The sequence below is a fragment of the Telopea speciosissima genome, chromosome 6, assembly GCF_018873765.1.
Source record: "Telopea speciosissima isolate NSW1024214 ecotype Mountain lineage chromosome 6, Tspe_v1, whole genome shotgun sequence".
Lineage (NCBI taxonomy): Eukaryota > Viridiplantae > Streptophyta > Magnoliopsida > Proteales > Proteaceae > Telopea > Telopea speciosissima.
Genome location: NC_057921.1, coordinates 62,983,198 through 63,010,324, shown reverse-complemented (window position 1 = coordinate 63,010,324; position 27,127 = coordinate 62,983,198). Strand labels below are relative to the sequence as shown.

General features: G+C 39.4%; 3 protein-coding genes across 6 annotated transcripts; 1 reads left to right on the top strand and 2 right to left on the bottom strand.

Moving 5' to 3' along the window:
- The first annotated feature begins 1,968 nt into the window (after nt 1-1,968).
- LOC122663851 (Golgi SNAP receptor complex member 1-2-like) lies at nt 1,969-12,998 on the top strand. Of its 2 annotated transcripts, none has more exons than XM_043859503.1 (6): nt 1,969-2,291; nt 2,940-3,112; nt 8,203-8,292; nt 8,390-8,461; nt 12,450-12,579; nt 12,666-12,998. In XM_043859503.1, exons 1-6 carry the CDS (start codon nt 2,159-2,161, stop codon nt 12,761-12,763), a joined length of 696 nt encoding a protein of 231 aa, XP_043715438.1. In that variant the 5' UTR covers nt 1,969-2,158; the 3' UTR covers nt 12,764-12,998. The 2 variants fall into 2 exon arrangements, with proteins under 2 accessions (XP_043715438.1, XP_043715437.1); XM_043859502.1 differs by having other exon boundaries at nt 2,931-3,112.
- On the bottom strand, nt 12,883-18,179 carry LOC122663850 (thylakoid lumenal protein TL20.3, chloroplastic). 3 transcript variants are annotated; one of them, XM_043859499.1, is made up of 7 exons: nt 17,966-18,179; nt 17,715-17,877; nt 17,575-17,604; nt 17,178-17,284; nt 14,872-14,906; nt 14,438-14,566; nt 12,883-13,207 (listed from the first exon to the last, which is right to left on the bottom strand). In XM_043859499.1, the coding sequence occupies exons 1-7, from the start codon at nt 18,105-18,107 to the stop codon at nt 13,016-13,018; spliced, it is 798 nt and encodes a 265-aa protein (XP_043715434.1). In that variant the 5' UTR covers nt 18,108-18,179; the 3' UTR covers nt 12,883-13,015. The 3 variants fall into 3 exon arrangements, with proteins under 3 accessions (XP_043715434.1, XP_043715435.1, XP_043715436.1); XM_043859500.1 differs by lacking the exon at nt 17,966-18,179 and having other exon boundaries at nt 17,575-17,596; nt 17,715-17,853; XM_043859501.1 differs by lacking the exon at nt 17,966-18,179 and having other exon boundaries at nt 17,178-17,310; nt 17,575-17,596; nt 17,715-17,805.
- Nucleotides 18,180-22,435: 4,256 nt separating this feature from the next.
- On the bottom strand, nt 22,436-25,766 carry LOC122663849 (probable CoA ligase CCL9). The gene is made up of 4 exons (XM_043859497.1): nt 25,511-25,766; nt 24,352-25,414; nt 24,010-24,113; nt 22,436-22,687 (listed from the first exon to the last, which is right to left on the bottom strand). The coding sequence occupies exons 1-4, from the start codon at nt 25,709-25,711 to the stop codon at nt 22,469-22,471; spliced, it is 1,587 nt and encodes a 528-aa protein (XP_043715432.1). The 5' UTR covers nt 25,712-25,766; the 3' UTR covers nt 22,436-22,468.
- Nucleotides 25,767-27,127: the final 1,361 nt, after the last annotated feature.

Genomic DNA, 27,127 nt, shown 5'->3' with positions numbered 1-27,127 from the left:
TGGGGTGTGAGTGAAGGAAGCAACCTGAAATCTGGAAGGCTAGGAACCCAGGGGTCTTCCCAAATGTCAACAGATTGACCATTCAAACAGTTTTCAAGCAAACAGTTTTTTTGTTAAGTCTAGAATAATAGCTCTGATGCTGTTCCAGAGTCCAGACCCAACATCCTGTAACCCATTTGCAATTTTTATCTATAGAATTGCAACGACAGTACGTTACAGGGATTGCGTGATAGGGTTTCACTATTTCTCCACGTCGGTTGTAATGGTTGCGAATCAAACCGACAGTGTTGTTACTTCTTTCCGGTGTGGTTCAGGCAGATTGGTGGAAGAAGAGAGCGAGGGATGAAGAAGGTCAAGGTTTTAGGAATTTAGGGATTTCATATCAATTTGAAATCCTATCACGCAAGTGAAAGTGAAATGGGTTGGGTTTGGTTTTGGGTCGGTTGGGGTTTATTTTTTCGGTTTAATGTGGTTCAAACTCATTCCATTGAGTTCTCCACTTTAATTTGAATTTTTGCACCATCAATCGTTGGATGGTTGTTAGGACAGGTGCCTCTCTCAGAGCGCATGGGAGTAGGACGAAAGTACCTCTTACAGAAGTAGAGGAGCTGAATCCAGTCAAAGCCCCCCCTTTAATCTCTCTACCCTTATAGCAGACATTAGGAATCTTTCCTCGTTCCTCAGATCCTGTATTTTTGCTTTTGTTCCTAGAGAGGCAAACTTTGTGGCTGACTCTAGCTCGGAAGACTATGTCTATGCAGTGTATGACAGTCTGGCCAAATTTCACTATGTGACTTTAAGAAAGTTGTAATCCTTCGGCTGCGAGCCCTGCACTTCTTATTGAATAAATTAGTTTCTTACCAAAAAATATACTAAGTCATCTTGGAACTGATGATGTGACCATCAAAGGGAGGGGAGGACTTCATTCAAAACAAACAAAACAACCAACAAAAGGAACAAATCTAACAATATAAAACGAATTTTAATCCTATCCATGTGTGGTGAGTGCACCACACTTGAACATCTGACGGTGGCCATGGGACTGAGAGGATAAACTTTAAAAGTGCACTGCCGAGTATGCCGTGGAATGCACTAGTGAGATGCCCTAGGCACCGGGGTTAGTCGTGTGTGTGTGAGAGAGAGAGAGATAATTTCATAATTCAAAGCAGTTAAATCATCATTATCCTCTCCGGTTGGGTAGGAAAAAAAATTCATGGGTAAATTATACATCACCCCTTGATTTTCAAGCAAAACTCAGATCATCCCTTGGTTTTTGAAAAAACTCAAATCGCCCCTCTACAGTAACAGTGTTAGTTTGCTATTAGTTATTGGTGTGAAAGGATTATTTTATCCTTGTACCAAAACATTAGAATTAAATTTATAATACTACCCTTCAAGATCTATGTTTGGATGTCAAGGATAGTTTGAAAATTTAAATTTATTTAACTGACTGACATCATCACTTAACAACATAAGACTAACGGTAGAAACTAATTTATTATATTGGGGTCTAAATCAGGGGATGATTTGAGTTTTTTCAAAAATCAAGGGGCTGATCTAAGTTTCGTTTATAAACCAAGAGGTGATGTGTAATTTATCCAAAATTCATCTATGCACAGCTTCTTAGAACGTTGACTATTTAGCCCTATAGTTGAACTAACCTAAATCACATTAGATCATCTTCTATTGTCGAGTTGTCCGGCAGAATCTTTCTGTCATGACAAGGTGAGACGCACAATGACCGCTTTAACCCCATTCGGACCAAGGCATACTTCTAGTGGGGCCACCCCAATCGTATAGCGGGGCCCAACTCGGCGACGAGATTGACAGTTTCTGCTATAAAAAAAATTTCGAAGAAACAGAGTAGCTCGTGGAGCGAAAGTACAGATTGCTTGAAGATTTGGGCTTGTACTTTGGAGCTCTCCAAAGTCAAATCTCAATTCATTCGATTCCCACTTATGGGAGTGAGAACAGATTAATGCAAGGAGGGGAAGAGAAGAGGAGAAGACAAACAAAGGATTGCTTGGTACTCGCTCACTGGAATGGCAATTTTAACTCATCAGGTTACAGAACCAATAACCCCAGCCACTTAGAAGAAGAAGAGGTGGAGCGTTAATTTTCTGCTCCGGAAAACGGGAGAGGTTTGTGGTCTCTGCAAATGGCAGATCCAAATCTGGAGTTGCAGGAAGCCGGTTGGGAGGAATTGAGGAAAGAGGCCAGAAAGATCGAAGGAGATCTCGATGCCAAGCTATCTTCCTATGCCAAGCTCGGCGCAATGTTCACCCAAGGAGGTGCGTTTTCTCTCCTCTCCCTTTCGTTACTTATACCTCTTTCTCATAATCTTAGATTTTCATCATCCCATTCCAATTGGCACACCTAAATACGGAAACTCTTTTTTGTTTTTTTTCCCTCCTTATAAGATTTTCGAATAGAAGATAATGAAATTTTGGATCACAATTGTGGCAGATCATGATTTTTGCGTCTGTTGTAACCACATTTTCTGTTTTGAAAGATAGTCTCGTAGGAAGCACCTCTGGATAAATCTCTCTGTGACGAATTGTATCGTTTTTTTTTTTTTTTTTTTTAATAAATCCACCCCGAGTCCCGACAGAGCCTTGCATGTAGAAAGTTGCAGTTGTCTGTTGATTGAATGAATAATTATATCCATATGAAACTGGATTAGTTGTATTTATTTCTCATTATGCTGGAAGCTTTCAATCGAAGGTCTCTTTATCTAGCCAGTTAATCGTGTGAAGATGGAGAGAGATTCTGTACGAGTTATAAGCTGTTCTTTAACAATGCAAAGTCTTCTCATTGGCCTTTGTCTTATAATTTTTTGCCCGTGGTTGCAGTTCTGCAATTTCAAGGTTCAACTGCTTAGAGTGGTGGGATGGTTGTCTTCTTTTTTAATGATTATGTTAGTGCTTCAGGTTATGCAGACACTGGGTCCAGCAGATCGTTTAAGTCAATGGAAATGGAGATTCAATCATTACTAGAGATGCTAGTTGATACCAATGATGCCATGAGTCGATGTGCTGCATCTACCATGGCCACGACATCAGTTACACAGAAGCTAGCAAGGCACAGAGACATACTTCATGAGTTTACACAGGTTTGATTTTTGTTACTTCCAATTATCTATCATGGCGGCTGGAATAACCTAGTTTACTTTATGTGCCTCACATATTATCAGCTGGGAATTTGTCTTATGCCCTCATTGCTTTTCTATGTTTCATGTTTCCTGGTCCCCACCCATGTCTTTGTATTGTACTATGATATTTCCCTACCAAAACTCCAGATACAACCAGATATTGATTCATAATTGCTTGGATTGTCCAAAATAACACCTGTTCAGACATCTGCTTAGATTTATTCTTTCTAATGATTAGACAAGAACATCTGCTCAACTTTTGAATTTTATCATAATATTTGCATTGACATTTTTGTGATGCATCTGCATGAGAAGCTATTTTAGGAATACAGACTGTAATTTGCCTGAGAATCATCAAGCTGGAACTACTATTATCTCCAACTGAGTGTCTAATACAGAACCGTTCGCCAAGTGAAGGACAGGGACCAATGAACACCAGCCTTAATGAACCCAAAGCCAAGTCTCCTTGATTGCACTCAAACCGCCTGTCATTTTCTGAACAACGAGGTCCCTATGGCATATCTTTGCTTTGGGTCAGTCACTCGTCTCCCCAGTCATTTGTTACAGCTGAAAAAGCTACTTCAAACCCCCTTCTATACACAACCAGGCCATAGATTAGTTCCCTTAAATGAGTTACAGGGCTCTGATATATATATATATATATTTTTTAGGGATGAATCAGGGCTCTGATAATAGCATGCATCAAGCTGAAGAAAAGGCACATGCTTGGTATCAAACCAAGGCCCTTGATAAAACTTTCCAGTAGAGTTGTGTTTTTCTTAAGAAGTGAGGAAACAGGAAAACGTAGAAAGCCTCTTAAGCTCCAAGTTATTTGGTTATCTACTGATTTTGTCTGTGCTGGTTTTGTGATTCTATAACTAGGGTTGGTGAGCCAGATCATGGATTCCAATATTTAGATGCCTCCTACTTCAGGCAACTCAAATACATGATTTAACTACCAATGCTAATCAGGGTCAAAATCAAGATAAAGTTCAAAAGGATTTTCCTTCCACTACTAAGGTCCTTGAAAATGTGAAAAGAAAAAAAGGGATTTGTAGGTACTACTTTTATCCCTTATGGAGGAATGAGTAGAAGAGAAGAGAAGTGGAAAGAAGAGAAATAAGAGAAATAAGAGGCAGAGGGAGAGAACGTGTATCTGGTAGTAAGTACAAACAGTAAAGCCTTGAATGATAAATTTAAAGAAAGAGTAGCTAGTATCACCACTTTATGTGGGAAAGATAAATGAAATCAAATCTTCCATTGTATTATGATGAGAAAATGGTTGAAGGATTTTTTCTCTTCAGAATGAAAACCTTTCAGTTGTCTAACCCTAGGAATCTAGTGGTGGTAGTTGACTCATGTAATGTAATACCTTGGGCAATAGGCGGAAAGAATTGACATAGATATTTTCACACATCATCAAGCAATTATGAGAGCTAGCATCATTTCTTTGATGGAAAAAAACTTGTCCAACAGCTTAGTTTTACCTGTTGATCACTTAATCTTGAGAGGCCAATGCAAAAAACTTAAATAGTCCCATCCAAGTAGCCTATCTTGTCCTTCTGAGTGAAAAACAACCTAGTTAACTGACAGAAAGCAAGTAGGTGGGGCCAACCACCTTCATCATAGTGATTTGAAGATTGAGAGTCCCTGATTGAGTGCTTGAGTAGCTGTAGGTGGAATAAATGATGGAATATCAGAAGTGTGACTAGGGCATCTTACCTTCAAACCACAGCCACTCTGAACTTCAGACAATGTCCTAGGCATGTGTGCGATTTACTGGTACAACCAGATGCACTACGTGGCTGCCAATACGCAGCAACAGCTAAAACAAGGGACAGAGAAACTACCTCAAAGAGTGGCTTGCATGATATGCAGTGGAATTGCTAAGTTTGTTTGATTTGTGTAATTCCTAAGCTACCAGTCCCAAGAACTAAAACCACACCACACAGATCCAAGTGCAATTAATGGGTTCTCCTAGGTTCAGCAACAAGTAACCACCCACAAGGTAGAACCGTAGGGGTATTGAATAAGACCAGAATATGCAACTAACAGTAACTAACAAACCAGAAATCTGATGGTCTTGAGACTAAGGTCAAACAACACCCTAGTATTGGTGAACAACGCTTCAAAATATTGCTGTGATCCAACAGTCAGATTAGGACATATAGGCAAGTGACTGAAATTAGTAAGTAGCCTCACAAATTAGTAATTTACTAATAAGTAACAAGCTAACCAGCAGATGACACACAATGGGGTAACACTTCAAAACCATACGCGGGTAATTGATGGTCAGATGTGGAGATAATACCAAAGTTCTGAAATTAGAAACTAGGGCAGAATAACCACTTACAAACTTGAAGGAGATCCAACCGCTGGATGTGGCTGGCACTGAGATTGGAAGGAGGTCCCAAAGGTAGGACCACACCCTCAAATAATGGTTGTATCAGTCGGCCAGAATAGGAGCATTGAGGTCAGAAAGTCTGCTGCAATATAGCTCCACAGAAAAGGTGCCGCAGGTCAGGGATGATGCCACAGTATCTTCAGTTGGTGCTGGCTTGATGAGATCACACTTCAACTTCATAAACAGCAAGCAACAACACTGCTGTAGCAGGTATCAATCACTCCACAGAATAGAGGTTGCAGCAGTAATAAAACAGATACTAAGAGAAGAAGGAAGGACTAAGGGGGATATGACCAAGGCCTCTCACCACCACTATTTCTCACAACAATTAAGGCACAAAGCCAATTCAAAACTTCATTCATACAATCGTGGGGCTTGAGCTCTATGGCTCTTACATTATAGAGAGTAGTAATCTTCTTCTAAAAGGGAAGTAAGAAAATAGAAACTAACAAATAAAAGGTCCACACATGTAGTGGTGGATCCTTGAACAACAATTAACTAATAAATAGAAACTAAACAAATAGAAACCAACTGACTAAATAGTGGTTCTACAGTATGGTGGACCCCACGAACCAGTAATACCCAGACCAAGGCTAATCTGGCCTGAATCAAAAGAAGGCCCAGTTGAAGAACCATGACCTATTAGAGGGTCTGATTCTTCTTCTTTCGAGTATAACTTATCTACATCAGCAATCCTTTTCTAAACTGAAAATTTTAAAATCTGCAAGAAATGTCACAATGGGTAAAGTCTTGGGCACGCTAGTGCTGTGCCCAGCACGGTGTCTGCCTCTCTCTCTCCCTCCCCCCTGGTAAAGTTCCCTTGCCCCTCCCATCCCAGCCCCCCTCCCCATTGGTTGAGCCGCTAGCTCCAGGAAAGCTAGCAGCATGCCCAACCTCTGCCCTATCAAAAATACATATGTACCTTTTTTTTTTTGGAAACACAAAAAAAAAATTGAGAGTAAGAAGGATACAAAGCATATAAAGAAGGAAATGGAGAAGCGCAAAAGGAAGAAGAGAATATATATATATATAAGAAATTAAAAGGAGAAATAAAGAGGGAGGGAGAGAGGTGGTCCGGACTACACAAGCAACCTGTGGTAACCATGATCATCATTCTCTCCCAACCTTATATCATTCTATCCCACTTCAAAAATAATTTTCTTTGTTTAAACTCCCTGAAAAATGGTAAGACACCCATTCAGGCATGGCCATTTTTATTCTGCTGGAATATCACTTATATTGTGTTCCTGCCATACAAATACACAACCAGTTGACTTTCTGCTGGAATACAACTTATATTGTGTACCTGCCAAACGAATACACAACCAGTTGACTTGCAATTTGATTCTTAACTCAAATCAGGAGCTTTGAAATGGTTTACTTACAGAGGCATTTGGAGACAACTCTATGGAAATATGACATCAGCAAACTCCTAGGCTTTCTGGATGATAGGCCAAACCTGGAACCTTGCTCTGTTTGAGACCCACTTGTTTTGGTGAGATTATCTATAAGTATGTGTGAAATTGGATTTTTGGAGAAGCTGAATAAGTGAGAATGTGAGATAGATCTTGCCATCCTCCTCTTGGCCTTGTTTTATATTATATCATGAAATTAAGGGAATACCCATGGTAATGAACAAATACAAGTGGATAAGAGAGTGGAGAACCCTTGCATTCTGCCTTCAACTTATTAACAAGAATATCCATGGTATTAACATCTGATGCTTTTGACTGTAGATACAAGCACCTGAGATAGCCTTTAGAATGTAACTTTTCTCAGAAAAAGAAACGAAAATAGAGAGAATTAAGGTCATAGGACCCTTCTAATATAGAATTGTTCTCGAACCAGTAAAGCCAACGAGAGATCCATCGCAAAAGATCACATATAAGGACAAACCAGTGTTAAGACCAGAATTCTCTAGCACTTCTTTTACATACGAAAGAAAAAATAGAAAGGATAGGACCAATCTTCTAGAAGATCTCACACAAGCCATACGCAGGCCAAATCGAACCAGAACCAGAACCGTGGGAAGTGTTTGGACCCAGGTTCCGGCTTAGGACCTGAGTTTGGGTCTGCTGTCTTCTATTCCTGCCCATAGACCTTAGGCTCTGCATCACCTCCTCTCCACCCAGTATTTGTACTACTATATCTTGTAATTATTATGAGATACTCAACTGTAATAACAGCCTATGGCTTATGAGCCCAAGTACAATCAACTGATCCACTTTAATAACAGCCTATGGCTTATAAGCCCAAGTAAAAGTATTCTCCGAGAGATTCTTGACCCAAAACATTAGCACAGCTGGTCCACTGCACATCAAGAAAGAGAGGGAGAAAAAAGAAAGGGGGGGGGGGGGAGGGAAGAAAATGAAAGCAAAGGATCTGGGTTGTCATGTCCCAGCCTGGTCAATAGATGCAGTTATGGGTTTGTATTTTCTCACAGAGTTCAGTTCCAGCTCTACCCTACCCTTTTCCAGGCACTTACTGCCACCTCAGTATGATACCCTACAGTGCTAATGCAGTAATGCTAGTAATAATAGCTCATATTACTCACATGCTACTTTGAATGCTTTATATAGGAATTTTTTCTTAATGAGTTGATTGAGGCTACCATCAGTCTGTTTGAACAGAAAATATGTTTCTTTAGGAATTCAGACGAATCAAGGGAAACATAAACTCTATGAGGGAGCATGCTGAGCTTCTCAGTTCTGTTCGTGATGATATCAGTAAACACAAGGTGAGGCAAAATTTCTTATGAGAATTTGAATTTCTTAAATATGTTTGAGAATCCACTGTTGGTATTATATTGGTCTTAATTTTGTTTCCTTACCTAGATTTCTGGGAGTATGTCACCCAGAATGCATCTACTACGTGAGAGAGCTTCGATACATGGAAGTATAGTTCTTGTAAGACTCAAAACCCTTTGCATATTCTTGCTTCTTGCATCCTGACACTCTATTATTATTGTTGTTGTTGTTGTTGTTGTAATTAGGTTTTAATTTTGGTCAACGTTCAGCAGCCAGAATTTTAATGTAATTAGTGTAAATGGCATGAAAAACGAATGATAATTGTTATAGCAAACACCAACAAATCACGAAAAGAAACAAGAACAAAGCAAAAGAACACAGAGATATAACGTGGTTCACACACCAGTATGGTGTGCTACATCCACGGGCGAAGACGAAGATGATTCACTATGCAAATCGGAGAAAAATTACAATGGAACTCTCAAGAACACCCAAAACGGTGCTGCTGCTCTCTCTCAGAAACCCTAGAACAAAAAGCCCCAAATCTTACTCTCACTTTACAATAAAGCGGGTAAGGAACATAAATACTCCTCCATCGGATCCGGGTCGATCCATCGGGTCGGGTCGAGCCGTACCGCGGGGCAAAGCCCCCGCACCCCCAACGAGATCAGTGATGGGATAGGCCCAAGCCCTCTGCTACCATCACAGATCTCAGAAAAAGTTCCATTCGGGTCGCCACCAAAAATGTCGGAGCGGGTCATTCTTCGAAACGGGTCCAAGAATTCGAGACATACATAACAATAATTCAATATATTTTCAGTTGCAATTTAGTTAGAAAATCATTTTCTCTGAAACATGTTTAAGATACTGTATTTCTTTTTGAATTGTATTAATATCTTGTTTGATGAGGTCGGGCCTCGGTGCAATGGTAAGGTTGCACCATTGCGACCTAGTGGCCGCAGATTCAAGTTGGGAAACAGCTTCTCCGCGAAGCAGGGATGAGGCTGCATACATTATGACCCTCCCCAGACCCTACAATGGCGGGAGCCTCATGCACTAGGTATGCCCTTTTTTATTGATATTTAGTTTGATGGTCTTGTGATGCATCCAGCTACTCAGAATTTTTTCCCTTCTCTGAATCAAATTTTCTATTTATTGGTAATAATATTGGTGGAGGGTCGGTTAGGAGAAGAAAGGGAAACCTTAGATAGATTTCAGAGTTGCAGGGGGAAGGGGAAGCATTCACGCAAGCTCACGCTCTCACAGAATAAAACCCAATAATTTCTATCAATTCACTGTGCCTCCAATGTTGGGTGACAATTTATAAATAAGCAAAATCAAAAGAGTCCTAGTGGGAATGTGAAATCATCTGCCAACTATAAAACTAGAATAGAGTTCAAAAAAAAAAAAACCAGCCTAATCCTACGTATCCAACATTGCAAATAAAGACAAAAAGGATAAATAAATAACTATTAAGTAAATTACTTATTCCAACCCTTAATGTTGGACCAATGAACCTGGGTTGGACTGGTTCTTGGTTTATGCCTCCAAAGTGGGTCTTGTTTGTCTAGCCAGGCTAGAGCAACAGCATTAAATAGTCAAGTAGAAATCTGAGTGATTAAGAATGCCCTTGTTTCGTCTTATTAGCCATATCAGTATTTGCAAACAATATGTTACTGATCCATGCATCATATACATGGTGTTTATATAATGATATTTATGATCAATTGGTAAAGTACATCAGAAAACAAATGTTTGCTCACTCATGAAGTCACCTACCAAAACATACAATTAATCAGCTGGAGAATATACGCTAACATAAGTATCCTTTCTTTTGAAACACTTTCTTCTGTTGGTGAAATTTTCAGTTTTATTCTTTTATTGTACAGCCAAACTGTTATCTTCCCCCAAGGTTTTGACATGCTTGGATCCGTCACAGGGCCTGCTAGTGGTAGTGTGGGACTACCCTTGAAAATTTTCAAATTTGATTGACTGCATTAGGTAGTTTACTAGATGAATGAGGCTTTCCAAGTCTCCTCCCTCCCTCCCTCCTTCCACTATTACTTCACTCCTTTTCATTTTAGTAAAAGAGGAGAACAGGTAGGCAGACAAACGTAGCAAGCCAGGAAGGACAGAAACAAAGCTGACAAGGATAGGAACCTAGATGGTATAGGGTGAGGCAAGGAGAGGGGAAAGGAGACAAGGCTCAGCAGAAGAATGAATTCAGACTTTAGAGATCTGACTCAGCATACAGATCAGCTCTGTGCTGAACACTAATTCCTATCTCATCCTTCACTTCTGGATCTGAATTGTTTGGTGTTAAACCCTTCTGCAAAAGTCAAAGCCTTTGTATGTTGGTCAGGCAACTTGAAACTTGCTTCGAAGGAGAGGTTAGTTTAACGAAAATGCAGAATTTATTTGTCCATTCTAAACATACTGCATAATGGGGCCTCACAAATTTGGTGTCATTTTCTTCAGCTCATTGGTCCTTATAGGTTTTCCTTGATATAATGAACTCCTTAATGCCTAGGTTTTCCTTGATATAATGAGCCTCTCTCAATTTGGTAGGATGGTTGAATCATATTGAGAAGTCCCCATTCCCTTATTTTGTTATTAGAAAGAAAAGAATGGTAGACTTTTAGACAGGTAAGTCACTCAACCTTGGACTATTGCTTGCATCAAGATTATGGTCTTTCAGGGGGTCTCAAATACATTAATAATGCACCTTTTTTCTGAGTGGGTTAGAAGTCTGGGTCCTCACCCATGACAATAAGTTCAACTTTTTTAATTGCACATTGAAAAACTCAGCTTCTGCTGGTACAGGTGGTGTTTTCAAGTATATATAACAAATGATCAATTATATGCATCCTTTGGGAACTACTGTTACAGAAGATTCCATTGAAGCTAAAGTTCCTCACTAAAATAAAGTCATCTAAGGAAGCAACTGAGGCTTTTGCTTAGCTATCTATGGTTTTTATTTTTATTTTTTTTTTCCTTCTTTATAGCAGTATGGGTTGGACAAAAATTGAAACAATGTCCAAGGCTTGTACAATATTTAGGTCAGAAATTATGTTAACAGTGTTGGAGAGAGTAGGGCTTCTAATGCATGGGAAGAGCTTCGGAGTTTTGCCTACACCATTAAAGAATAAATTGAGATTTTGCATCTTGACTTACACCTATAATGTAAGACTTCAAGTATTCAACAGGAAAGAGAAATTTTTAAAATTCTGGGTCACAAAATTAAGGTCTATGGAGTATGGACCTAAGTGTGATGTAAATTGAATGCAAAAAAAACAATCTACGAGGTTAGTCAGCCCAAAGAAGATTCCTAGAAGAAACAAACATTGGACCTTTTTTAAGAAAAATCGAAATTTGAGGTTTAGGATTTCAAGAGAGATTAAAGAAAACTAGTCAGACAAACTCAGAATCAAGTGGAACTAGATTAACAAGATAAACGTAGGGCCACTTTTCCTTCTTTTTTGTTGTTTTGAATTGTAATAGAGGGTCACATTGGGAAAACCCTGCTCTCACAAATAAAGTGGCTGACGTGACAGAATGGATGGGTTCTCAAAGGAGAAAACTCAAACCTTGAGATATCAATTGACCGGCCAGAGAAGAGAACATATAATTTCATCTCTCTAAGTTTCTTCAGTAGAAGTTGAGCATAATGGAAAAAATCAAAATGGGATCATATTGTAATGATTCTTGAGCTGTTCAAGAATCTGACTTCAGTTCAGGTAGAATCTGACTTCCAGTTCAGGTAGTATCTCTGGCTGCAGGTTAGTATTCTATTAATAACTTCAAGAATCTCATCTCAGGTAATGTAAACATGCAAGAGCTTTAACAAAAGGGTACCAACCAAGAATTTGAACCACCTATAAGAACTGATTAACCTAATCTGTGATTATGGATGAGTCAGGGACTACAAAATTTGGGTACTCAAGAAGCCAAGTTATTGACTTGGGTAGTTAAGAACAACTATCAGGCCTACTTGAAAATCCTCTCTGCCAGTTATCATGCAATCCGCATTATGGATGCCACAGAAGATATTCATGGGTTGAGATTCTCTTTTCTGAGCAAAATGTTGTTTATAGAGAGAATTGTTTGATCTTTGCATTACAACTTAATGAGAGTTTTTTCTATTCAGATTGATGATGTCATAAATCAAGCTCAAACTACAAGGACAGTCTTGGGCTCCCAGCGGTCTTTGCTAGGAAATGTTCAAGGGAAAGTCAAACTACTGAGTGACAAGTTTCCAGTTATCCGTGGCCTTCTTGGTACTATATCTGTTTTATTAATCCATTCCTGCTGTTGAGTTTCCTTTCTTGAGAGATCGTCATACTCATGGCACTTAACATTGCAGGTGCCATCAGAAGGAAGCGATCTAAAGATACCCTCATCTTATCTGGAGTCATTGCAGCTTGCACAGTGTTCCTGATTATCTACTGGCTTTCAAAATAGAAACAAATAAAAGATCATGATCCATGTAAATAGGAGGAGATGAGAGTGCCACATCAGGAGGACTTTTGCTACTACATTTTGCTTGAAGCAAGATGAACAGATGTAAATATGTAAAATCCTGGTATCAATATATTTTTAACACTTGAATCATCCATGAATTGTATTGGCTAAACAGGGATAATAAGTTTGAGCATTTCCATTCTCTAATCACATCTATACACAATTTGTATGTAGTGTTGTTCTGTAGCCTGATCATTTGGCATCACAGAGACCAGTGCCTTGATCACAGAAACCATCCCGATCAAGCATCTTCTGGGGTGGAGCACTTAGCAGAGGGGAAGATGGTGTCCCATATGCACTTCTACGACTGTTTCCACAACCTAGGCTTACTCTTGTGCTCACCCCGGTGATAGGATTCGTCCCACTCGCATACTTGCACAGAGCCTGAAAGGAGAGCATGTAAATGGATAAAACGAATATTTCTGTCTCTAAATAACAAACCCATTCAACTGACCATAAAAGAATGAGAATACCATCGCCAAAGAAAGGGAAAAAGGGAAAGGACAAAGGGCAAATTCGAGGAATGAGGCATTATAAGGAAACAAACAAGGTATATTAATGGAGGTCGCACCAGTTCTCAATGGTCTTCCAGGTGTTTCCTAATGAGCTTTTGCCTACCAATATGTGACCAGATCTAGACAGTCTCAGCTCTCAACCAAAGAGCTCCTTTTTTTTGAAAATTCGTTTGTTGGCTGTTGATAGAGTACAAAGTCTAAATAACTAACACACGAAATACATAGTGCAACTAAATTCATCAAAGCTTATTATAATTGGTAGGCCTAGCAAAAGCTTTCGTCAATCTGAACAAGTGCCATTTATGGATATCACATCTTTAACCCAGATAACTAAAAGTCTAATAGTGAAATCCTACGTATCATTTGAATGTTTGCATTAAATCTGTTTCAAGAAATGTTCCCAACTTCCCATTGACTCTTGATGGATATGATGGCTGCAAAGTGCACATTGTGTGTAGAAGCCATCAGAACGTATGTGAAAAGTTCATAAAACCTTGTTGATGCGTGAAGAGGACAAAAGTCAGGAGTTTTGGGCAGGCTGGATTTGTTGGAAGCCTAATCCCGTATGCCTACCTTGTACCCACATTTTAGGCCCATTACAAAGAAAACACATGGAATCGAAGGCCCATCTCAAGGCTTATTTCCAACAAAATAAACCTTTTAGGTGACTTATCTGCATCACCCATTTTCTGTCTTTTGCATGAGATGAGACATGTATGCAATCACTCTATACTGGACAATGCTCTAAGCATTAGTACAATGTATCCAGTTTCTCTCAATGTTTTTTTTTCAGTCAGATTGGCAAACTAATATACAGCTAGGTATGGCTAAACGAAAGTAACCCGCAAGTACATATATGGAATTAAAGACATACATGTACCTTCATAATTTAAAATTTCATTACTAATGTCCTCAGCCCCCAAAGACTCATGATTGGATGATGTGCAAATTACAAAGCTAGCACCTTTAGAATGCAGAAACCTAGGCTTCCAAGATATGTCAGAAAATAAAAAGGAATTAAGCACGAACTACACCATATGCATGCTTGGAATCCCCAATTATGAGGTAGAGGAGATCAAGAGGAAATACAAGTGACTACCTGCTTCTGAGGAAGGTCTAGGACAGCATCACTGAAGTCAGCACCTTCAATGGTTGCACCACCAAGATCACTGCGAGTGAGAACAGATCTAACAAGCACAGCATTTGTCAAGTTGGCTTCATTAAGAACCTGAAAAAAAAAATGTTACCAATGTAATTATGATAAATTAATCGATATGCACGTTTCAGTTTAAAGTGAAGCAATACCCCAATGATTAAAAGGACCAAAAATGGCAGTGTATCATACAATCTAGTGCCTCTGAAACCCAATTACTTATGATTGACTGAACTTCTTCATTTTAATTTGTTACTTAGGTGGAATAATTTATTTTCCATAAGTGCTATGTCATGCCCATCTTGATAAATTGAATTAGGATGTTGACTGATTCCATGAGAAGGTTGTGCATCTGGATACTTCAGTTTAACAAGATTTACCATGCGATCCATCAATGTGTCGCTGAAATCCGCACCTAGAAAATGAAAACAGAAATAGAAATAGAAAAATTAAGTACACCATTTCACAGTGGATAAGAATTAAATAACTATTTATCATAAATGGTTGCTGGAGGGAACAGTACTTGCCAAAAACAAGTAAAGAAAATGTATAGATTTATTCTAAATCTGGATACATGATACATCAAAATTTCAGATGCAACATAGAATCCATTAGGCATTGTATCAAGGAGCTTTGCAAAAATAGAAAGAAAGAAACATGAGAAGGAAAACAATTGGAACATGAGCTTCAAAAGTATGCAAAGGTATGGCTGTGAATATTTTGTAAGAAAAGGATCTCCAAATATAGCTCATAAGGTGGGAACATTCAATTATTTTTTAACTATATTATTTCATTTTACCATCATGAAACTAAAATTTATAGGTGCAGCACCTTGAAAAGTGAATAATCTGGAAATTTTCTTCTTCCAGGTGCTGTAAAGGCAGCAAAAACTGTGATGTGGGTAATGCAGGGTTCAGTGAGAACTGTTACAAGCTCAAGAAGGGATCAACTAACAAATTGCATTTCCAAAATTCCATCCCATAAAGTTATTCAACCATGATGATAGCAATTCCAAGATGAGCCTCCATTATGATGGAAGCCTTCTGTTCTCTGAAGCAACAGGATTTTTTTTTTAATTTCAGAAACTAAGCATTGATATGGTGCATATCACCTATGTATCAAAGAGGTAATGAAAAGATATCCATGATTTATTCTTCTTGCCTGCACATGGAACCAAATTGATTTGTTTATTTGTTTGTACCTATATGGATAGTGACATTTTCCCATTTGAATTTGAATTTATAGACATTTTAATCCCTTGATAAGCCTAATATTGTGACTTTCAAGCAATACTTTCAAATGCTAAGATGGGCTGAAAGGCTTTCCACTCGCCAAAAAATTGAGCTCTGTGTGTGTGTGTTTGTACAAAGATACAATTTTTACAGAACTACACCATAACAAGGGAAAATTTAAAATAAAATAAAAATAAACAGAGGGTAAATAAGATTATGGTTCTGTAAAAAACTCAAGCCCCGCAATAGAGAGGCTTAAGTTTTTCCTTCTTTTTTTTTCCTTACTGAGAATGTCTGAATCTAAAGATAAAGGTAGTAACGATGCATATACCAGCCCACTTTGTTTCATCAATGCCTTCATTCGAAAGGCATATGCCCCACTGCTATGATAAACTTCCTTGATGGACCTTGGGGCTTTTTGTAACACATGAGATGTTTTTAAAAACACTGGTTTTAGGTCTCAACCATATCTTTTATATTATTTTAGTGTTCTCAAGATGAGTAACAATAGAACTTTTACTAGAATGTACGAAATTGGCACAAGGAAAATGCCAGATGAAAGGAGGAGAAGCATTGTGGTTCCAATTTACGAAAGTAAAGATGATATTTAGAGCTGCAATAACTATATAGGCATAAAGTTAATGAGTCATAATATGAAATTATGGGAGAGGGTTATTGAAGCCCACCTGAGAAGAAAAACTATTATTTCGGAGAACCAACTTGGTTTTATGTCAGGTAGAATTCAAATCTGATATCACATTAATTAAGCTTTTGGTTTCTATTCCAAAGTTCTGGTATTGTTTTGGACTTTAAAATCTAATTTTTACACTGATTTCCAGACATCCTTCTCACACTAGGATTTTTTGAATTCTTCATCTCATGGCTGATCTTTCAGATCTGATTTCTGTTTGATCAAGACACTGTTATCCATCATATCAGTTCATAATTATTGTTGTCTGAAGTTTCCTGAATATACTGGTTTAGATTGCTAATCTGAGTTCTGTTTATAGAATCCTACCCCCAATGGACTATCCCAAAACTTCAGATCCACCCTGATTGGACTCCCAGAGTGTTGATACGCTATCCAAATTCCATACCCTCAGAGAGAAGTCATGCTCCAAATGAATAAATTAGGGCAATTCTCACAGATACCCACATTCACTCATTGGGTGTGCTAAACCGTTAGGGAGCATTAAACAACCAACCAGAGAGAGAGAGAGGAGGAAAAAGGGAAAAGAAAAACTTGTCGAAGGCCATTCGGAATTAGAGGCAGGCTTCATGAAACCAATATTACATCAACACTTCAAAACACACAGGATGCTCTAAGCCTTAAAAACACAACAAGCCATTGTCTGCAAAAGAGGAATGGCAAGATTTATCTTTCATCAGATTAACAGAACAAACTATACCCTATTCTGAAATAGATACTATCAGCCATAAGCCAATAAATTAACCTGTGAAGTTTGCCTTATATGCAACAGCTTTCTCAAGATAAGCACCATTGAATGTTGAACCACTGAAGTCAGATTCCCTCATATCAGCAGCCGTGAAGTTCGCACGTCTGTAAAAGCCAATTCAATTGAGTACTTTAACTACTGTATTAGATGAAGCGTGGAATAGCTAGCCCAGAAGGTGATAAACTACTCTGCTTGCACATTCCAAAATGCTCAGTTCTAATAAAATATCTAAAAGGGCGTATCCAGTGCACGAAGCTCCCGCTACAGTGGGGCCTGGGAAGGGTCATAATGGAACAACCTTACCCTTGCACCAATTTCTAATAAAATATCTAAATACATAAAGTGGAAGAAGAGTTTCAGAACGTTAAAAGGGGCCCAGAATCAATAGTGTCACCTGAAGTTCTCGTTCATGTGAACTGCTTTCCTGAACAAGAAACAGAGCAATTAAACAACTGTTTGAAGAATGGGTTGGGGAGAGGGGGGGGGGGGGAAAGGAAATTAATTTGACAAAATCTGGAAAGGTTTGAAATGGACTTAAGATCAGCAGAACCGAATTGAGCAGCAGAACCAATCCCAAATTCCCCACGCACGTCCGCTTCGAATTTATTGAGATCGGCGAGAGCGGGCATTGCCGGGCTGAAATTTATAATTGCTGCTGCCAATGCGGTTGAAAGCAGTGCCTTCCACTTCTTCGGCTCTGTATGGTGAATTGTGTATAGTAATTGAACTCTAAAACGTTTCAGAACAAATACAAAGCCGGTAAGTGTTAGAAGGGCAGAACTCACCAGTAGAACTAGAATCCGGAAAAGCATGACAAACAACGAGACAAGGCCTCGACAGAGTTCGTCGAGGATTTCGAGACCCAGAAGAAGAAGATGAGGCTTTTAGGGTTTTAAGATAGACTGAAGAGACGGAAACGAGTGCCATCGGGAAGCATAACAGGTAAGAGAGTAGAAATGGAGGATAGAGATGACTACTGTCGGAGGGAGAGAACAATCATAGGATTTCCTTTCATCCACATCTTCTGCTTTGATCCAAAGGATTGGTCTTAACAAATGCAATCGTGTGCTCTTAGTTTAAGCACACGTGCCATCGAAAGGATTTTCCTGTAAATAATTCAGATGAATGTGTCAAAAATTAGATCTGTTCTTAGGCTGGATAGGATCCATAGGGACCTGATTCTGATTTGAGCCCGCCTTCCTGTTGCATGTCATGCACTTTCTGGTTTCTTTCACAATTGCTCTAATGTTCTCAAAGAGGGCATCAATCTGTTGCCAAAGGGATTCGAATTTTTTGTCAGGTGGAGATCTACACACCAAAGACCAAGAGCTGAGCTAGAGAGAGGGTCGAAGCGGACTCCAAAGTGGACTCTCCAATGCTCAAGTTAAAATTTCGAACAACAGTAATATGAACTAGGATCTGAGAGTAGCAATTAAGACAATATTGGTGACAATTTCGATCATAGACTTCTTGTTGGATGCACGTGCATGCTAAAGTCACAAGGACCCCAAAGATATAATTGATGAAGAATGTCTATCTGACTTCTACTAGGAGAATGTGAGTTGTCCTCTTGCCACAATTGTTCCAAGGACTTTTAGTGAACACGAATTATAATGCCAAGAAGATTTGAGGAAGAGAAACACACGAACTAAAATAAATGAGGAATGAAATTAAGGTAATCGTTCACTTGAACGATTGTGTACATACGAATGATCCCTGAGAGGGATTGTTACACTAAGATCCTAAGATTACACTACGCCTTACTCCTACTAATGTTAAGATAAAAGGACAAAGATAAGTATTTTAGGTGTGATTTTGACAAAATGTATTTTTATCTCTTTCGGTTTCCTATTTAGACTGAATATCTAAATTTGAGCGATTAACGTAACTGGTCAATTTCTCACGTTCTCCTTACAGTAGTTATAACTGTCTAGGTGACCGATTGTAACTAATGTTATCGGAACATGACAGACCACAATCATCTTGGTCATGGTGCATGTATCCTCACATAACTACTTGGATCAGGTCCTATGTAGGCCGGTCATCTTTTAGACCGATTCTTTTAGTCTAGTTGTTTTCTGGGCCCAAATCTTATTGGCCCTGATCATTGACCAAAAAATGGGATGTAACCAGACAACAATAAGTGTCTGAGAGTTTATATCGTTTTTACCTCATACCCCCACCTCTTTATTTATAGGAATGGCGGTGGAGAAGTCTGATTCCTAATAGGAATCGAAAAGGAAGGTCCACTTGTCACTATGGCGGTAAAGCGGTTAGAGAGTATGAGCCTTATGAGTTACAACTTACAACTTACAATAGCTTTCACCTCAATCTTCTACTTTGATTGGATCTTATGCCATGTGTTGATCATCCAACGGTGGACTATTTTTATGCATATCAGTTACTATTGATAATGCTATCCTAGCTTGGCCACTGTGGGCCGGGGGAAGCTTTTACTATTCGACTGGGCCTCAAGGCCGCTATTGATGAGGGCCTTTGACGGGTTACCTTCCACTTGGCAGTGCTTACTCACTTCCTCATGCTTGCAATATCCTGTTGCCTGTTATTGGGTTGTATCTCTGTTTTTTCTTTCTGACAACATATTGGATTATATATCCTGTTGAATCGTATCTTAGATAAAAATTTAGAATTTCAATTGCAATCAATCATCAGTTTATGAACTATTTTTTTTTTCTAAAACACCAATTTCAATAATTTGGGGAAGAGAATGGGAATTTATCTTCTTGAAGATCAGTTTAGGGAAGTAGTTTTCAATCCGGGAGAAAGTTCTCTGTCCGGAAGTGTGGCCTATGCCAGCACTCCCATGAGTCTCTCTCTCCTCTCCATTTGAAAAAACACCTCTGCCCCTTTGTTTTGAGGCGGAGAGAGATAGGCACATGGAAGTGCTGATGTAGGCTACACTCCTAGACAGAAAACTTCTTCCCTATAATTTATCTTTGGGAATTAAAAACTTTAAATGTCTTGTGGACTTCGATATCATATTTGGCGGTTAAAAATTTTATCTGTACTCTATAAAACATGCTTAGTTTTAACATCATTTTTTATTATGATAATTATACAATGGGAAAATGAACTCTGTCCGGGAGTGTGGCCTACGCCAGCACTCCCATGAATCTATCTCTCTCCTCCCCAAATGAAAAGACAACTCTGCCCCCTTGTTTGAAGGAGGAGAGAGACAAACACATGGGTGTGCTGGCGTAGGCCACACTCCCGGATAGAAAACTGCTTCCCTTATACAATATGAACTTATGTATTTTCAAAGGTCGAATGCTACGAGGGTTTAAAGATGTAATATCTATTTTTGTATACAGTATAATAACTCTCAATGGCAGTGATAATTTAGGATCATGATTAGAATATGAACTAGTTGATCAGTTCATGGTAGGTGACACCCACAGGGATCAGGAAGATGGAATGTTTATTTAATCCATCCTGGGCCTTAAAACTGACACTAACATCAAGAAACGAGGAACCTACCTCAGCTTTGCAGACTCTTTTGAACTTTAACTTGAACTCAGTTTTTGAGGGTTGTGGGTTTTGAACCCTCAACAGATGCTGTGTAACCACATAACTGGGCAAAAGGCACAGTTATTTGTTGATAATTGAAATGTGTTAGTTAATTCAAAAGCATCCCTAAGAGGACATGAGATTAAACCATGTGAGATCTCTTGTATGCATGAGGATCCCCAAGACTTTCTCACTTTAGTTAACATGAACAGTATCATTCGCCAGCCAAAAACCCCAATGACGATGGTAGCCAAAGCCACCCCTGAGATCAAACCACCTCCTACAGTTTTCAGAGCAAGAAATTAATCAACTTGATGTTATTGGACAAACCACTTATTGGGGTTATTCTAGTGTCATGTTGAGGAGTAATATTGGGGTCCAGCAACTCCAATGTAATGTAGCATACTAACATCATCATCATTGAAGTAATATGAACCCCTAGTGTACTTACTGGGAAAGTTGGCAGCTTGGAGAACAACACCCATCAGGGGTGCCTACGGCTGTTCATTAAATGGAGATAGGGAGGAGAGAGTGTCTCTGTAGGAGAAAGAAGGGGAGGGCTGTTGGCGTAGCATCCACTGTCAGCTCAGAGAGTTTTTTACCTTATATGACATAATATTAAGAGATCTCTACTTGGTCGCATGTTGTCTCAATCTATACAAGCGTCTGGGCCAATGGGTGAGCACGCCTGGGTAGGGGGCAGAGGCGTCATCTGACGATGACCTGTGAGAGGACGTAGAAAACACCACCAAGTAGAGATCTTTTTCCCTATCATTATATAATTGAAAAATGTTTTCTGGGCCTATGGCGTACTCTATGTTTACACAATTACACACATTCTTTCTTTCTTTTTTTTTTTTCTCTTATTAAATATTAAATAAATGAATAAAAAAATGAAAAATGTGTAGATGTGGGAAACGCCTTGGGTTTAGAGAACCCTTTCCCAAATATAATTTAAGGAGAGCTAGCAGATATTCCAAGGCAAGCATTTTACCTGTAACACTATAGAGGATACCAAAGAGATCACAACCCAACATCTGGTGGATGCAGCAGACATGGAGTAAATTTGACAAGTAGATCTTTATAATTGCAACTGATGACTTATGAAGCAATTTGGATCCTCTACTGCCGAGCTGCCCGGTAGGATCGTGCTGCCCAGACACGGTGCTACGCGCAATGTCCGCCTTACCCCTGCCCAAATGCCTTGCCCGAGTGGGGGTAAGGTGGTCATTGTGCGCAGCACGGTCCTGCCGGGCAGCTCGGCAGTAGAAAGGCCTGACTATGTCTATCACTCTCCTCTCATAATAAGGGGTAGATATGTCATTTCCTAAGAGTAGAGGAAAGAGATAGACACAGCCTGACACTGTTTTTTCTCACCAACTATGCTTGTGCAACATTTAACCCACTAAGCATTTCTCTTTCTCTCTGTCTCTCTCTCTTAAAAGCTAAATTAAACAAGTGTTAGACAACTCTGTCCGGGAATGTGACCTACACCAGCACTCCCTTTAGTCTATCTCTCTCCTCCCCATATGAAAAGACACTTATGACCCCTTGTTTTGAGGAGGAGAGAGATAGATATATGAGAGTGCTGGCGTAGACCACACACCCTGACCGAAAACTACTTCCCATTAAACGAATGAACAATATGTTCATCCTGCCTGTCCACCCAGATTTAATAATGATAATCAGAACTCCTTCATGGCTATTTCATAAACTTGGTTCATTATTTTAAGAAAGAAAATATAGAAATCTGTGAAATATTATGCTCCATATTTGGATAATTTAGCAGTAGAGATTTGAGCAAGGAAGTGTTCAGCTACAATTCGACGTTGGATCTTTCCGGTCGCAGTCCTGGGGAGAGTATCAGTTGTGAAGACTTTCTTGGGGACCTTGAAACTTGCCAGATTTTTCTTGCAATACCTAAGTACCTCTTCTTCCTCTAGTTTCAACCCTTCTCTAGGGATTATGGCACAATTTATCTGTTTATTTAGACATCATCAGAAACAATATGTCACAACCATGTCAACTCTCTAAAACACCAAAGTAAATAACAAATTTAACTGTACCAAATAATAATAATAATAATAAGGAATATAAAATGTTAAAAATACTGTTCTAGAAAATACCCCACATATAAAAGGGATACAAAATATATTAATACCTTTTGTTTCCAAACAATGAAATAACCCAATTCTTTTCAACGACAATGCAGGGTTTAAAAACCTGAAATCGAGATCCGGATCAGACATTCCTAATTCTGACCCGGCTGATCCAATCCCAATTTTTTTGGGGGTACATCCATTAATCCCAATTCTTGAAACCCATAATTGGAACAAGTAGTTTGTTGTTGACATGTACTATCTACCATAACTTTTTATTGAATTTTTGACTTTAACACCTCCCAAATTGTTGGATCTGGACCGTTTGTGCCATAGTTGTCTTACTGTTGGCCCCACTTCTTGTTGAGCTATTTTGTTCACTTAAACCATACCAAGCTCACTTGACCCACCCTTTTTGTGTAAGCTCTCTTCCCCTCCCAACCCAATAATGCCCCGGCCAACAATAAACAATGTTAACGGCTCCAATTAGTTCTTGGGCTAAAGAAGATTATTTCAAAGCGAGGGTACGTGGAAGGTTTTTCTATTTGGTAACTGTTATTGTCATCACCAGATCATTTTCAGTTGGAAATTGGAAGAGTTCAAGCAATGACAACAAGCATAAGAGATCCAATTTGATATGCCCACAATGTTGGGCCACATGTAGGCACCTCCTTGGTGGTAGATGGTCCAATTTATTGTGCTTTAGATGGAACATTCCCATATAATAGATTCCATTTGAATGGCTGTGAATTGTTCACGTACGTTCACGTATTTGAACATTCCCTATGTTTCCATGTACCTTCATTATGATCTAAGTTGTTTGGACTCTTTTAACGTTTAAAATCGCTTCTCGACCTTATGCAGTAGAGATTTCAAACATTATAATTTGGATTACGTTTTTTTCCATCCATAGAGGACGATTCACCTACCATCCTATGTTTTATAGACCCCATCTAAAATTTTGATATGTTATAAAATACCCTCCCAATACAATCCAGTGTTGGGTTTTAAATCTTTAATTAAGCTGTCGGCCTACCGATACGGGTCAGCTTTTGACAATTGACACCCATGATACAAATATCTATACTAAGGACCCGAGAAATCGAAAACCGAAAGGAAATGAATGACAAAGACAATGATGGATGGATGGATGAATGGATGGATGGGTGGGGGCCAGGGGTTGGAAGAACAAAATTTTTTACCTCTTCACCATATTTATCGTCGGGGACTCCAAAAGCTACCGCCTGAGCCACGTCCGGATGCGACAAAAGCACTGCGTCCACCTCCACTGGTGATATCTTCTCCCCTGAGAAAACAGCCAAATGTAGACAAACGTAAAACTCACCCATTTAGTACTATCTGCAATCCCCATCTTTTGGGCATGATTAATGGGATTGTGATACTCTACTGCCGTGCAGCCATGTGAGTCTCACAGAGGCAGAGACGAAATGATCGCCTGAGGCCGCACCAGAGGATCCAAATTGTGATTAATGAGGGCATCTTGGGAATAGAAAGAGATTTGAAAAAAAAATTAAAAAATTTACCTCCCCGGTTGATTAGCTCCTTAATGCGGCCGACGAGATGCAAATAACCATCAGAATCTATAAAGCCGATATCTCCGGTGTGGAACCATCCAAAGCTGAAAGCCGATTTATTGGCTTCAGGGTTGTTTTTGTACCCATTGGTTACGTTCGATCCCCTTATACATACCTCTCCGCTAACCTGCGCCGGTTGTGGCACACCGTTTTCATCCAGTATCGCCATCTCTTGCCCCACCGGCTTCCCAACTGAACCCGGTTTATGCGGACCATCCCCTGGCAACGGGTTTGACGACATCTGATGTGAAGCTTCCGTCATAGCGTAAGCTTCCAACACTGGAGCCCCGAATGCCTCCTCCAGCCGACTCAATAAAGCCGGTGCAAGCGACGCGCTGCAGCTCCTTATGAACCTCAGCTTCGGGTAAGCCGGCTCGGGCTTGCTCAGATGCTTATCTAGGATGATCTGATGAATCGTAGGGACCGCTGTGTACCAAGTGGCATTGTATGTAATCATATCAGACCAGAACGTAGAAGCTGAGAATCGGCCCGCCGCGGGAAGTGACACGGCAGCTCCGGCAACGAGTGAACTCAGTAACCCGGCGAGTAAGCCATGCACGTGAAATAGCGGGAGTACGATTACGGTTGAGTCCGATTCTGTCAGTTTGTAGACAGATTTGATATTCTGCACCGACGACGCGAGGTTCAGTTGAGTCAGCGGTACACCTTTAGGTCTGCTCGTTGTGCCTGAGGTATGGAGGAAGAGTGCCACGTCGGATGCTTCGTTCACGATCTGAGACACCGATTTAAGCTCCGAGTCTATGTTTGAATCGGTCAGCGACGAAGAGGACAGATTCATGCCGCCTTCTTCCGGAGATAGCGAAGCGGTTGCGTGAGGAATATTGAGTTTCGAAGCGGCGGCTTGCGCAGACGGATTTCCTTCTTTTGATGTTAAGAGGATCTTCGATTCAGAATCGGAAAGGTAGAAATCAAACTCGTCCTGTGTGTAAGCTGAGTTGAGTGGAGCGGCTGTGGCTCGTGCTCGGATTACAGCCAAGAACATAATCACAGACTGCAAACACGAAAGAATTCAAAATATAATATGTTGATCAGATCGGAAAACAGAGGAAATTTGAAATAAAACGATGGAAGAGATCATGAATCGAACCTCGACTGTATTAGGGAAGGTAAGAGCGACGACATCACCAGGTTTAATGCCGAATGCTACAAGGCGAGAGGCGGCTTGTTCGATCAGTTCTTGCAATCGAGTATGTGTTAGATCGAACTTACCGGAAGCAGAGAGAGCTCGCCGGGAAGGGAATTCTTCGGCGGCTTTCTTCAACAAACCAGTGAGGGTGAGATTCTCCATTTCTACTCTATGGAAGAGACGAATTACAAGAGACAGAGAGTGAGACGGGAGATGATGAGGCTTGGGAGAGGGCGAAACGGTAACCTTATAGTTATAGAGCGGCTGCGACGGTTACAGAGAGAGAGAGTGGTGATGGGCCAGCCAAGAGTCTATTTTTTCATCTTTTCAAAGAATAAAAAGGTCTATTTCATTAAAAAAAAAAAAAAGAATAAATAAAAAAGTATATGAAAATGCACCAATGAGGTGTGATAACATGACATCAATGCCGTCGATCAACCGAGTTAGCGGTTGTTTGCGGTGAGGAAATTTAGTCTGGGGCATGTGTGCACAATATTAATATTGATATAAAATTTTAATTCTATAAATTATTTTAATCAGTAATAATATTGATACCATTATTGTTATTGATATTTTAATTCTGAGTTTAAAGAACAACAAAAGATGGCACAATTCCATGTAATATACGTTCTCTTGGAAATAAATATTTTTGTTACTTTAGCATATAAGAAAAGTTAAATAATTGCAAATTGTTGGAAGAGACATTCTTTCTTTTTATTGGTTGAAAGAGAACTATTTATTAAAGCGCGATCAAAACAAGGAATTCGAATTATAAAAATCAGACATCCAACAAATACATATGGGTCAAGATGTCCTACATATTACGGACAACACCCTCCAAGCCAGGAAGTTAGTCGTGTTGTTAATCTCACTAATGTTGAAAAAAGATGTTCAATGTAAAAGAAATTACAAGATGTAAAACTGGCAGCATTAACGTACCAATTATTGACCATCAAGGGGAGAAAAGCTACTACCAATACCATGAATCTATTATATAACACTTTAATTTATTTTTTTATATTTGGTGATGGGTCATTTTTTGGACTAGATTTTTAGATGAGCTCTTAGTTTTAATTTGCCATCGGGCAAGGTTTTGGATGGGTTGAAATTTTGTAAACAAATAGATCCTAAGATCTAGCCACAAAGAAAATTGATGTATTAATTATAAAATGAGCGAGAGAATATTGCGTGGGCCTCTATAGTCTAGACCTGCACGCACGCTTGCCAATGGAGTGCTCACACAAGCTTCAACCTGGGTGGGATTTTCGCCTTTCCATTAGGCAGGGCGGTACTTATTATGAGTTGTTTAAAAAATGTTGTTTTTCATTTTTTATAAATGGCAAATACATTTTCATTTTTTGTGCATTTTACTGTATGGTTGAACGTGACATAGAGGATGACGTTTCACAGAGAATTAAAATGGGTTGCATAAAGTGGAGAGGTGTTTCTAGAGTGCTGTGTGACCGACATATTCCTTTAAAGCTTAAAGGAAAGTTTTATAGGACTGTTGTTCGATCAGCTATGTTGTATGGGGCAGAATGTTGGGCAGTTAAAAAGTGTCGTGCTAAGAAGCTTTGT